The following is a 15,123-nucleotide window of genomic DNA, read 5'->3' on the forward strand; positions in this document are numbered from 1 at the left end:
TTTTTTTTTTAATATCTCCACGTGTTTTAGTCCAGTTTTCGTGAATAAATTTCCCTTTTTCCTTTTTTTTTTTTTTTTTTTTAATCTCGATAAAATATCGAATACAATATCCTCCCCGATTGTTGGAAATAATCAATATTTCGCGTATGTTATATATTTTTTTCCCTTTTTCCGTTTTTTTTTCTTCGAAAAGAGAAAAATTTTGTCGAAGAAGGGAAATGTTGGTTTCGCGCCAATCAAACTCGACGATTTATTTTGTTAGCGTTAAATTGTTACGCGGAATATTTTGCATACCGTTCTCGATGAATGTAAAATCTATATTCAGATATTTTTTTTTTTAATCCGAAAACCGAAGGAATATTTTAAACGATACACACGTTTAAAAATAATCGACGATTTTTCGACTCGATCGAAATAATAAATTTCACGAAACGAAACGAAAGTTTTCTCCTTCTCCCTTTCGCAATCAATATTATATCTTCGAATCAAGAATCGTCGCATTAAACCACGGGAAAAAAAACTCGTCATCTTCCCGCGTAAACCTTCGCTCCAAAGTTAATAAATCCTCATCGCTTCGAAAACGCAGGAAATCAGCCACGATCGAGAAGAATCGAACGAATCCCCCCCCCCCCTTTCTCCTCTCCCTTTCGTCCACGTTTACGCCAATTTATCGACGATAACGCATCGTCGGGCCCCGTCCAATCATCCAATTAAAGGGGGCCCACGCTCTCCTCTCCCGTTTCGGAAAAAAGTAAGTTGTTGATTGGCCGCCACCTACGCGCGGCCTCTCCACGTCGATAATACGAGGCAACAAGGCCTTGGCCCCGTGAATTATCGCGGTGACTGTTGATTTCGGCGGCTACGCGCGATTGTAATTGCGCCCTAATGCCGACTCGTTGAGTTCTCGCCAAGAACTCGCGAAAATTGGCCGTCGTTGAGTGAGAACGAACGTGTGGATAAATGAGAAATAAATAGAATCGTGATAAATAATTCTTCGATAATCATTCATCCTCTTCGACTTTAGTTTTCGAGCAAATCTTTCTCGAAGAAAGAAGAGAAATAAATGAACGAGATCACGATATAAAAAAAATAAATAAATAATAAAAAATAATAAAAATAAATAATAAATAAATAAAATAATATCACATTCCATACAGAAAAAGAAACACTTTCACCCTGAAATTATCGATTCGATGTACAGAACGAATTCGACGATCGATCGATCTTCGAACGAAGGAAAGATGCGAAGAGAATTCGCCTTGGATCACATTGGAAAAAAAGAGAAAAAGAGATCGATGGAACGTGCATCTGTTCTCTCCTCCCCTCTCAATCAGGCACCGGTTCGAAGCGTTGCCCGATTTGGTAATCCGGAATCAATTATTATCGATTCGAAGCGGCGGCAAATTCGCAATCGGAGGGAAGGAAGGGAGGAAGGGAGGAAGGGAGAAGGGGGGCGCCGGATTACCGGGGGCAAACAGGCGTAACGCGGTCAGCATAATCCAACTAAAAACGGATATGTATATCGGCATCAGGTGGGAATTGTCGCAAAGCCTGCGATTGTCGATTGCTCGACGATTGAGCGACGATCGTTCAGGCAGCAAGATTGAGGGAGGGAACGCGATTGTTGCGCTGGATGCAACGCCCTTTGCCCACCCTTTGTCGCTCGCTTCGCTTCGTTGCAAATTTGATTCTTGACGAAGCGAAGTTTTCGAATCGAGGGGGGGGATACACGAGTTGTGCTCGAAATTTGTTCGTCATCTTTAGGATATTTTTAGATCAGAAACTGCACAAATTCGTAAGAAATCAATCTTTTAAGTTTCAACATTTTTTTCTTTGATTTGCAATCTCGAAGAACCAAATTTTGTAATTTAAAATTTTACTCGATTTTGAATCACAGAAATAAAATAATACAGGTAAATAAAATTATAGGAGAGATTCTTCCAACAAGAATTGCACTGTATTTATACATTCTAGTATTCGCAAATCATCGTTTAAGAAATTACAAGTTTGATTTTTGAAATCGAAAAGAATACAGATTCACTTGAAATTTGATCAATTTTTTTTGAAAATTCTTATTTCGATGGAATAATCTCTTTGAAAAAATGAAAAATCAACTTCTTAAATTTCAACATTTTTTTCTGATTTGCAATCTCGAAGAACCATATTTTGTAATTTAAAATTTTACTCGATTTTTGATACAAGTTTGATTCTATTTTTGAAATCGAAAAGAATACACCTTCACTCGAAATTTGATTAATTTATCTTATTCTTATTTTGATAGAATGTCTCTTTGAAGAAGTAAAAAATCAATTTTTTAAATTTCAACATTTTTTTCTGATTTGCAATCGAAGAACTAAATTTTGTAATATAAAATTTTACTCGATTTTATTTTGAATCACAGAAATAAAATAATAGAAGTAAATAAAATTATAATAGAAATTCTTCTAGCAAGAATTGCATTGTATTTATACATTCTAGTATTCGCAAGTCATTGTTTAAGAAATTGCAAGTTTGATTCTATTTTTGAAATCGTGCAACCAAAATAATACACGTTCACTCGAAATTTGATCAGTTTATCTGAAAATTCTTATTTCAATAGAACGTCTTTCTGAAAAAGTGAAATCTATTTAATCGTATTTTCATTACAAACAATTTCAAATAATCAAATTTTATAATTTAAAATTTTATTCGATATTATTTTGAATCACAGAATTAAAATAACACAGATATAAATAAAATTATAGTAGAAATTCTTCTAGCCAGAATTGTATTATACATATACCATTGTATTTATACATTCTATTATTCAAGTCATTGTTTAAGAAATTGGAAGTTTGATTCTATTTTTGAAATCGTGCAACCAAAATAATACACGTTCACTCGAAATTTGATCAGTTTATCTGAAAATTCTTATTTCAATAGAACATCTTTCTGAAAAAGTGAAATCTATTTAATCGTGTTTTCATTACAAACAATTTCAAACAATCAAATTTTGTAATTTAAAATTTTATTGGATATTATTTTGAACCACAGAAGTAAAATAACACAGATATAAATAAAATTATAGTAGAGATTCTTCTAGCCAGAATTGCATTGTATTTATACATTCTAGTATTTGCAAGTCATTGTTTAAGAAATTGTAAGTTTGATTCTATTTTTGAAATCGTGCAACCAAAATAATACACGTTCACTCGAAATTTGATCAGTTTATCTGAAAATTCTTATTTCGATAAACTTTCTGAAAAAGTGAAATCAATTTAAGTTTCAACATCTTCTCTTTTCTGAATGCTTTTGATTACAATTTCAAACAATCAAATTTTATAATTTAAAATCTTATTTATTATATTATTTATATTATATTATTATTTATTATTTATTTATCTTATCTATATATATAATTTAAAATCAACTTTTATTCTGAATCACAGAAATAAAATAACACAGCCAAATAAAATTATAACAAAGATTCTTCCATCAAGAATCGCAATCGTACATTCGAATATTGAAAATCGGAAAGTATATATAACCGTCGTTGGAGCAAGGAATTGGCGTTATTGGTCGCCATTAAATAATTCAATGACTAATGTAGAAATCTCGTTATGGATTTCGGCCAATGTTACGGCTGTTTGTTTCGAATTGGTGGGTAGGCGCAGTCATTAAATTGGAACGCGGCCGCGTAATACGGTCGGCAATTCAGTTTGCAGAAGCAAAGTTTATTGCACATCTTGCGTCGCGTAACACCGCGAAACGCAACACCCTGTAACAGATGGCCTGGCCCGTGGATACAGAATGTTGCCATAAATCATTATTAGACCGGTTCCAATAAGAATATTCCTGGGCCCCATAATGAATTCCATCAGGCCGGCTGTGACTCGACGATTCTCGGTCGCGCAAATCGAACGTTCCATCTAATTAATAATCCTTCCTATCTTCGTGTTGTAACGATCGTATTAATTGCAATTGTGAAATTTAATATCACCGGCCAAATACACGTACATATACATTTAATACAATAATCGAAGAAGGAAGGAAATTAATATCGTGTCTGTAAATTACGAATCGAATTTTCTTTTCCTCTCCTTTCTTTAACTCGATTATATTCTCATCTCTCGTATATTATGAAAAATACTTTCGAATAATATCATAATTTATAATGTAATTAACAATAAATCATTTTGAACAATCGTTTTTCCAATTTTTATATGTGGAATAATAGTTAATATCTTGTTAATGTAATAACAAGCATGAAAGTGGATCTAACTTAACCTCGAAATTTCGACCATTTCCTTTTCCCTCTTTTCTTTAATTCGATTATTCTCATCTCTTATATATTATGAAAAATAGTTTCGAATAATAATCATTTTGAATAATCGTTTTTCCAATTTTTATATGTGAAATAATAATTAGTATTTTGTTAATGTAATAACGCCCGAAAATGGATCTAACCTAACCTCAAAATTTCGACTATTTTCTTTCCTCTCTTTTCTTCAACTCGATTATTCTCATTTCTCATATATTATAAAAATACCTTTGAATAATAATCATTTTGAACAATCGTTTTTTCAATTTTTATATGTAGAATAATAGTTAATATCTTGTTGTAATAATGCACGAAAATGGATCTAATCTAATCTCGAAATTTCGACTATTTTCTTTTCCTTCCTTTCTTTAACTCGATTATTATCATCTCTCATATATTATAAAAATATCTTTGAATAATAATCATTTTGAACAATCGTTTTTCCAATTTTTATATGTGGAATAATAATTAGTATTTTGTTAATGTTAATAACATACGAAAGTGGATCTAACCTAACCTCAAAATTTTGACTATTTTCTTTCCTCTCTTTTCTTCAACTCGATTATTCTCATCTCTCATATATTATATACGAAAAATGTCTTTAAATAACAATCAAACAATTATTCAAAATAATTGTTTTTATAATTTTTATATGTAGAATAATAATTAATATTTTGTTAATGTAATAAGTGGAAAGTGGATCTAACCTAACTTCGAAATTTCGGCCATTTCCCTTCTTTTTTTAACTCGATTATATTCTCAGTTCTCATATATTATGAAAAATATCTTCGAATAATAATCATTGTTTGAATAATCGTTTTTGCAATTTTTTACATATGGAATAATAATAAATATTTTAATGTAATAACGCACGAAAATGGAATGCAACAATATCGTCCGATTAATAATCTAACCTCGAAATTTCGACCATCTCTTTCTCTGCTCATTATCAAGAGAGAACTCTTTCTTCGTCCCTCGATGAACTGGAAAAAAATTGGCTCGAGAAAATTTTCAGATCAGAGAGGTCTATTCCCCATTCCTCGTTGGATCCAAGTGGGATTCCTATCCACGCACGTTTATTCCATTTCATTAACCGATTAACGATTGATCGGCTCGATCTCCATCGGCAATGGGCTCCTCGATGGCTCGCGATCTCGTTCACGGCAATTACCACCTCGATAATTAGTGCAAATCGATGCATCTCGCCGCTTTGTCGCAGTCAGTCAGCGGAATATCCTGCCAGAAATCGAGCCGTTCTTGATTTCAATTCAAATGAAGCTTCTGAACGCGCGAATCGTACATCCCTCTCTCCCTCTCTCTCTCTATATATATATATGTATATATATATATATATATATATATATATATATATATATATATATATATATCTCGCTCCTCCTTGTGCCTTTCACGCGTGCAATTCATCCTCTGCCTCTGTATACACGCCTGTTTGCGTCTTTGTGTATCAACTTGGCATGGTTGGTTGTTGGTGGAGAGATTCGATGAAGCCCGTGTTAATTGGCGCTTTCGGCTTTCGTCTTATTGTTGCTTAGTCTCGATCAAATTTCAACGCAACAATTGTTCCCACCACTTGGATGAATTTGGTCCCTCGAACGTGGGAATTTTAAGCGTGAACGGAAGCTAGAGACTCTCGAGAAAGAAAAGGTTATTATTATATTGGGTTGGCAACTAAGTAATTGCGGATTTCAGTTGAAGTTGATGACGACCTAATCAAAGCAATAATCGATTCGGATCGTCACAATACAACTCGTGAGATTGCAGAGAAACTTCATGTATCACATACATGCATTGAAAACCGCTTAAAACAACGTGGCTATGTTCAAAAACTCGATACATGGGTTCCTCACGAACTGAAAGGAAAGCATTTAACGCAACGCATTAACAGCTGCGATTTGCTAAAGAAACGTAATGAAAATGATCCATTTTTAAAACGACTGATAACTGGCGATGAAAAATAGGTTGTTTACAACAATATCAAGCGGAAAAGATGGTGGAGCAGGCCACGTGAACCAGCTCGAACAACATCAAAAGAAGGTTTTGTTATCAGTTTGGTGGGATTACAAAGGAATTGTCTATTTTGAACCCTTACCACCCAACCGAACGATCAATTCTTGTCTACATTGAACAACTAACGAAATTAAACAATGCAGTTGAAGAAAAGCGGCCCGAATTGACAAATCGAAAAGGTGTTGTATTCCATCATGACAATGCAAGGCCACACACATCTTTGGTCACTCGGCAAAAATTATTGGAGCTTGGTTGGGATGTTTTGCCACATCCACCATATAGTCCTGACCTTGCACCATCTGATTACTTTTTGTTTCGATCTTTACAAAACTCCTTGAATGGTAAAAATTTCAATAATGATGATGATATCAAATTGTACCTGATTCAGTTTTTTGCTAATAAAAACCAGAAGTTTTATGAACTGGGATTATGATGCTGCCTGAAAAATGGCAAAAGGTCATTGATCAAAATGAGCAACACATTACAGAATAAAGTTATTTAGTTCCATGAAAAAATTGTCTTTGATTTTCTAAAAAAAATCCGCAATTACTTAGTTGCCAACCCAATAAAAGAATTTTAATCGTGAAAATTTACGAACGAATCATTTCAAATTCATCAAATTTATCGTAAAAGGAAAATTTTCATTTTCTCTCTTGAAAATGTACAACTCGTATACAAAAAAAAAAAAAAAAAGAAAGATTCGTGGTATTCGTATATATATATAAAATTGGTAAGCAAGAGTAGTGAGCAGCCTCGAGTACCTCGAAGTAACGAAGCATTTCTGTTAATTTCTGTCTTTGAGCATTGAAGTGATCTCCATGCTAGTTACAAGCGGTCCAAGTTTTGCCAAAGTTCGTTATAAAGTTTGGCGAGTTCGTGAGTTTGATAAGTTGAGTATTCGGAAGTTCAGAAAAGTTCGAGTACGGTATATAATATATTCAGGTATCAATAGTTCGGTAAGTTCAATTACTCAAAATAAATTCTGATTTCTGAAACCGGAGGAGATAATTTTGAAGCGGTGCTAATTCGTGAATTAGTTAACGATTTCGTGAATATATTTGGAATATATATATGGAGAGGAATATTTCGTTTAAATTATTTTAATTTTTGTTGTATACTTTAATTTTAATAAAATGAAGATGTTTACAAGATGTAGAAATAATTTATTCTAAAATCAAAGTTAACGAATGGAATTTTTAATTTGAATTTATATTCTCTTTTGAAGAAAGAATTTTACTATTCAAATTTTACATTTAGAGATCGATCGATGTATTAATTATACATCATAGACGCATTAAAAAGATTGGGAAAAATTTTTTGCCGGAAGTAGATGAAAGTAAATGGATCTTCATTATAGTATTAACGTATGCGTGGAAAAATTAATTTAAACGGATACATTACATTCCGTGGTTAAATGATCTGTCAAGCGTTGAACCAATTCGAAATTCGAAACATTCGATGTTAATAAAATAACAAATGTTTCACGATAACAAATATCCAATTTCATTTTATTAATAAATACGTGTAATTCAATTTAAATTCACGCGTAGAATTATTTAATTCTCCTTCCGTTCTATTGACGTTTAATAATTAATAATAATAATACAATTATGGCATCACCCACGTGTCTGAAGGGGCCAATTAACCTTGATCCAAGTTAATATCATCTCACTTTTCTTTAATTAACTTAGAACTTTTTATCCCGTCAATTTACTCTTATCAATTTACTGTACAACGCACAAAAAAAAAAAGAAAAAAAAAGGAACGTTCAATGTACAATTAAAATCAATACGAATATCAATAAAAACGACCTATTTTTATTAAGGTTTATTTATTTCTTTCACCTTCATATACCCTCCATAACGAAAGGGTTAAATTAAAATACAATGCGTTATTTATAGATACGCATGAGAGGGGAGAGGAGAGAAGAAAATGATCGCGCCATATTAAAGTGAACAAGTCAGGTTGATGAATTGATTTCTCTGCAACTTTATTTGCATGTTTTATTTACATTCCGGAAGAAAAAAAACTATATCAACATATCAATTATATTGTTTTCAATCTATTCATATACTCTAGATACGTATACTCTTTAAACTCTCTCAAATTTTTCAAGATACATAATGCATCCTTTTATAAAAATTCTCACGCGTAGTTATTCCCGTGCATAGATATCGTTGCGCGTTCGTGCCGCGTCGTGGCGCTGCGGTACGCGAATAAAACTGTCTCGCTCTATCTGCCATCATCTAAAGCAAACTTCAATTACTTATACAAACTTGATAAACAAGCGGCTCAACTTAATTCTCGCAATACGCCAACTTTTACGTTTATTTCAGCCTCCGTTGCTCAAACTCTTCCCTATTAATCTCCACTTTATTTATTATCCTAATCCCATGTATCGACGTTAACTTAATTTCTGAAACTTCGACAAGCAAAGCTTCGACCATCTCGTGAATTTTTCATCGGATCCCTTCGAAAGAAAGAGGAGAAAAGAAAAAATAAAAAAAATCTCTCGATCATCCATCGAATACTCTTCGCAACTCAACCTAACCTTACTTTTTTTTTTTTTCAACCGACCATCTCGATCGAGGAAGAAATCGTGGATCGTGGGCAGGGAAGATCGACGATTAGATATAAAAGGAGCGTATCGATGCGTAACTGTCCGACAATGCGTCGAGTGCGTGTCTTGCGAGGAGTCGATCTCCCGTAACGAGTTGCCTTCGATCTTCGAAACCTATCCCACCTATCGCGTTTCCTATAAAAGATGTCACAGAGGGGTCAGGATGCCAGTGCCACGTGCGAAAACGACATGTCCACGTCGAAAAGTAGCTCGTTGCTACGATTGAATCAGGAGAGCCGGCGTGAATCCGCCGATTGGCAGGATCAGGACACGGATTCAGAGATCAGCGAGACCGATTTCCTCACGAAGGGCGCGTTCCTGTTGACGCCCAGCCACGAGCTCAGCATCGAAAAAGCTGCCACCATTTGCGAGAAGATGAATTTTCGGTAAGACGAAGCAGGAACACTTTTTTTTTTTTTTAAAATTCTTCATCATATTCTAGACAACAATAAGAGTATTTGTTTAATCTTTTTTCGTTGGATTTTTTTTTTGTTTTAAAATTATACTTGGCTTATTTTTCAAAAGTTTTTAAATCAAGGATTTTGATTGCGTTCAAGTAACTTTTTAAATTAAACTCTTCTTGCGATAGAAATTTTTGGGGGGACGAAGTCTTTTTCAGAAATTTTTTAAATCAAACATTTTCCAGGTTTTTTTTAACTTATCACTTTTTAATTTATTAAATTCTTAAATTGTTCGTGTTAAAGTTTTCGTAGTTTAATAATCTTGCGGAGTTTTTAACAAGGATTAGATTCTATCGAGAAAGGATTTAATTAAATTATTTATTTTTTCAATATTCAATTTTACGTATGTATAATTAATTTTTCAGAAAAAATTATTACAATTTTTAACAAATTAATTGAACTACGTCGAACGAATTATACACTTAACAAATTACTTTTCCAATAAAATTTCAATTAATCTATCCGATAATATTGATGAACAACTAAATCACAATCTCAATGAATTTTCTCTTTTTCTTTTTTTTTTTTCAAACGCGGTGTCCTCAAAATGACGCACATTGTTCCCCTTGAATCTGTCTCTAATGATTCAGTACACACAAATCATAACAGATACAAGGCAGTGGAGAGGCCTCTCATTAATTCTAAACACAGGACAAGCAAGTGTGACGACGATTTAATTGAAATTCTCGTTCCCTTCAACGTTCCCGATTTTAATGGATGAGAGCTAGCTAACTTATTAAATTTAACCAAATCCATTAAATTGTGTTTTGAAATTTGCTCACGAAAATCAAGCACGTTAAACACGTGAATATATATACACATCAATGTATTGGTACAAACTTAAAGGAAAACTTAACTCAAAAAAAAAAAAAAAAAAGAAAATAAAGAGTAGAAAATAAAATATAAAATTGTGGTTTCCTCTCAGTGGAATGTTCTCCCTGACGAAGACGGCTACCGGTATACTCTTCAAGTTCAGCAACATCGACGATTTTCAGGCGGTCTATAAAAAGGGGTTCCACAAAGTCACGGGGGCACGGTTCTACAAGAAGGTACTTATCTTTCGGTATACAAAGCGAGCCCGCTCTCTCTTCAGAATACTCCTCCCCTCTCCTCTAAATACGACGTTTCGTATTCATGAACGCCAGGTCGCCATACCTTGCAGACCGGCTAAGACATTCACCGTCTACGTTCTGGACGTACCCGAAGAACTACCGGAAGAGGATATCAGGCACGCTCTCTACAAGTACCGGTCCATAGTCGAAGTGACGCGGCTACCTCTCAACACGGCCACCGTCCGTAAGTATTTGTTTCTCGATAATGCGATGTGTCGTAGACGAGACGATGACGTTTAAAGATCGATCAAATTGGTCTCGTTGTATTCATACGTAACATAAACATCGAGTGAGCTCGATAATGAATTGCAATACCGTCGTGTTCCAATCATATTTATTTCCATTTTCGTGTTAACGATTATTATTATTATTATTATTATTATCGTTTTATTGATTTATCATCGATATACTATTTTGTTTGTATATATCGATGTTTATATTCGAATATATATGTATGGAATATGAAATAATAATAATTGGTCGATTAAAATTATCATTTTCGCAACTTTCGTTGGAAAAGTTAGTAGAATGAATACATTTATGAAAGATGAATTAAAAATTTTCGATTCGAAGGACGTTACTTGTTCCTTGATTTGGTAAAAAATTTTTCCCAATAAATCTTTTTTAACGAGACTGTACGTAAATATTTACGATATTCGACTCGATGAAAAAAAAAAAAGAAAAGAATCATCTCTTCAACGAAACGAAATTAATAAAGCAAGCTTGAGTACAATTAATTCCTCGTAATAACAATTAATCGATTAAAATTATTTTCGCAACTTTCATTGGAAAAGTTAATTTATAAAACGTGAATTAAAAATTTTCGATTCGAAGGACGTTACTTGTTCCTCGATTTGGTAAAAAATTTTTCCCAATAAATCTTTTTTAACGAGACTGTACGTAAAGATTTACGATGAAAAAAAAAGAAAAGAAGAAAAATACGAGAAAAGAATCATCTTTTCATTCAACGGGACAAAAATTACGATCTTAAATTAAATTAATTTTTTATAATAATAATTAATCGATTAAAATTATCATTTTCGCAACTTTTGTTGGAAAAATTAGAGAGAATACATTTATAAAACGTGAATTAAAAATTTTCGATTCAAGGGACGATTTGAAAGACGTTATTTGTTCCTCGATCTGATAAAAAATTTTTCCCAATAAATCTTTTTTATCATCTCTCTTTTTTTCATCTCTCCATTCAACGAGACGAAATTAATAAAGCAAGCTTGAATACAATTAATTCCTCGTAATAACAATTAATCAATTAAAATTATCATTATCGCAATTTTCATTGGAAAAGTTAGTAGAATGAATATATTTATAAAATGTAAATTAAAAAATTTTCGATTCGAATAAGAACTTGTTTCTCGATCTGCTAAAAAATTCTTCCCAATAAATCTTTTTTAACGAGACTGTACGTAAATATTTACGTACGATATTCGATGAAAAAAAAGAAAGAAAAGAAGGAAAATACAAGAAAAGAATCATTTTTCCATTCAACGGGACAAAAATTACAATTACATTAAATGCAATTAATTTTTCGTAATAACAATTAATCGATTAAAATTATCATTTTCGCAACTTTCGTTGGAAAAATTAAAGAGAATACACTTATAAAATGTGAATTAAAAATTTTCGATTCGAAGGACGTTACTTGTTCCTCGATCTGCTAAAAAATTCTTCCCAATAAATCTTTTTCAACGAGACTGTACATAAATATTTACGATATTCGATGAAAAAAAAAAAAAGAAAAGAAGGAAAATACGAGAAAAGAATCATCTCTCCATTCAACGGGACGAAAATCGCGAGCTTAAACGCAATTAGTTCCATTAATTCCACCCGTTAGCCACGATCGCGTCCCCGAATCGAATTAATTCCCCTCTCTCTCTCCCCCCTTTTCTCTCTCTCTCTTTCTCATCTCCCTAACCGCTCGCCCGGTGACCCGGTGTCTGCTTTGTGAATTAGTGAAAGCGATCAACGACAAGTTGAAAAGCGAGGCCCACAACCAGAACGAGCCTGCGACGATTTATACGGGGCCACCCGTTATAAGGGTGACCCTGGCCAGCGTGGAGGAGACCTCGACGTTGCTCAGCCGTGGTCTGGATTTTTATGGGGCCACATATTTCCCCACCGAAACGCCCCATCCGGCTGCTCAACCCCTGGCCAAATACAAAAACAACAGGTGGGAAACGAATGTGCGCGCTTGCATATGCCCCCGATACCGCTCATCCCTCCCACCCCTCGGTTCAAATCAATTTCAATTTATCGGGTTCGCCGATTTACATCCCCTATTCCCGCTCCTCCTCCTTCTCCTCCCCCTCCTCCTCCCTGGTCAACTTTTATTTTTGCGTCGGTGCTTTTAATTGGCTATTTGACCCGTTGCGTGTTAACCCTCACCCTCCTCGCCCTGCGAATGATATCTGCTCATCTCTCTCTCTCTTTCTCTCTGCTATTTTCAATTTGTATCTTGACATTTTTTTTTTTTGGATCAATGAAATATTATTAGATGACTAACGGATTTTTATCCGAATTTTTGGATGTGTAAACTGGAGAAGGTTAAAAAATTAGGGAATAAATAAGTATTGAAATAAGGAGAGACACGTCAGAGAATCGGGTAATTAAATTAAATTAAATTATTGGAGAAGACGTACGCGTAGAAAAATTCTTGGAAATTTGTGAAATTATACAGTTTCTGATTCGTCGTATTCGATATCCGTTATATTATTATTATGTAAACACGGTTCGGGTTGAAAAGAGTTGAAATTTCGACGGGACGGGCCGAGTTTAGAAGTTGGAGTCCTGTCCTGTTCCCCGAGCGCGATACGCTGCCTCTTTGTCGCTTTTCAGGGTGGAAACAAGCGCAGATTTCGATGCCGCGGTATTTTCGTCGTTTCCAATTTACGTGGTTGTACAATTGAATAGGTAAAGCGCGGCTTTTATGATTCCGTGAGCGCGACGCGTGTTCCATTCCGGCCGATACGGTCCCCTATTTTCCCACCGTGCTAATAATCCCGTGGCCCGATAAACGGGCTGAACCCGGTGAACAACGCCAGCTTCCAAGTATTGTCGTCTTTGATGGAACGCACCAGAGTCGATAATTGACGTTTCACGGATCAACGTCTGCCATTTCCATGCATCAAGCTCGGTTTAATTGGTGAGAGGATTTTAATGTTGATTACGTTGCTCGGTGGGACGATTGATTCGATTGTTCGAGAATAATAAATTACCCTTCCAGATATATATATATTTTTTTAATTTCTTTGTTTTTTTTTCTCTCTCTTTCTCTCTTTTGTTATTCGTGGATAGGAAAGTAGTGGTCTTTTGATTGTTGCAATGTTTCGGTAGAAGAGGATTAGAAAGGTGATAAGAAAATTAGATTTTCTTTTTATCTCTATAGCATTGTTTATTGAGTATCTTCTTTTTGATTGCCAATCTATCGATTTTTCAATGGGATACGAAAAAGAATTTTGGATAGGGGCAGTAAATGAGTTAAGATATAAAGTTTGTTTGTTGTTAAGATATAATTTGTTGTTGTTAAGATATAAAGTTTAATATAAAGTTTGTAAAATTGTTTTTTTGAATAATTTGATTAAGTCTTTTTTAGGATATATTGTATATTTAAGCTTAACTTAACTTTTAATCCTAACTTAACCTCACCACTCCGTTTTTCAATTTAATTTCTATCAAAGATCTAGCTTTTCCTTAAAACGTGCACGACTAATTCATTAAAGCCAAAATAAAGCCACTCAATAGAGTAATTTACACATGGTGCAATTCGTAAAGCACGTAAAGCACTTTTGCTGTTCGAACGAGTAACGAGAATAGAGATAGAAAGGTGTTCATTTTTCAAAGCCCGCCATCGTTTCAGATGGCTCGAGTTGGCAGCCATCGGCGCTGGACAAAGAGTCAGGGACCTACTTCCGGTCTTCGACAACGCGGGCTTCAACAAATTACCACCCCCGGCCAGTCGGATGATAAAACCGCAAAAAAACTGACGTTTCCCTCGACTTCTTTCATCCTTCTGCTTCGATATTCCGCGGGATTTCTGTGTTTGAAGACCTCGAGTTTCATCACACTTCAGCCTCGAGATCGATTTCACGGGATTAAGAATGGTGTTACCGAAAAATTATTTGTTGATGCGCAACATTTTTGTTAATTTAATCCTTTCACGGTACAGTAATGAAACGAAGTATACGGTTAAGATTATTTTGAAAAGCTGAAGAAGAAGAAGAAAGTTGTAATTTGTCGTAGAAATAATCGCAGTTTTTGTTAAATTATTCTTTCATGTTTGATAAGTTTAAGAATAACTATATTATGGGATTAAAACATTATGTAATGTTAATTATAATACGATGAGGAGAATTATAATATTGTATTTAATGGGTTGCCTCTAAGTTTCTCTTGTACTGTACTGTGAAAGGGTTAATAACCAGCTTGTCGGGTTAACTCGGTAATGTACCAGGTAGAACGATCTCTGTGAGAGATTCTTTTAAAAAGAATTTGGAAAATTGGTTTTAGCACTTACCCTTTTCGTTGCTGGTGAAACTTTGGAGAATGTGGTTATGAGTCTTGAAGAAAATAAAGATCCTGTAAAAT

At 34.0% G+C, this 15,123-nt stretch overlaps 1 protein-coding gene and 1 long non-coding RNA gene across 3 annotated transcripts in view; one reads left to right on the forward strand and one right to left on the reverse strand.

The window, feature by feature from the left end:
- LOC113219183 overlaps positions 1-15,123 on the reverse strand; it is a 140,613-nt gene that overhangs the window by 79,263 nt on the left and 46,227 nt on the right. The window lies entirely within an intron of this gene.
- On the forward strand, positions 8,982-14,941 carry LOC724773. Its single transcript, XM_001120670.5, has 5 exons — positions 8,982-9,334; positions 10,335-10,458; positions 10,555-10,705; positions 12,493-12,709; positions 14,396-14,941. Exons 1-5 carry the CDS (start codon positions 9,093-9,095, stop codon positions 14,520-14,522), a joined length of 861 nt encoding a protein of 286 aa, XP_001120670.2. The 5' UTR covers positions 8,982-9,092; the 3' UTR covers positions 14,523-14,941.

The sequence above is a fragment of the Apis mellifera genome, linkage group LG13, assembly GCF_003254395.2.
Source record: "Apis mellifera strain DH4 linkage group LG13, Amel_HAv3.1, whole genome shotgun sequence".
In the NCBI taxonomy this organism is placed as follows: domain Eukaryota; kingdom Metazoa; phylum Arthropoda; class Insecta; order Hymenoptera; family Apidae; genus Apis; species Apis mellifera.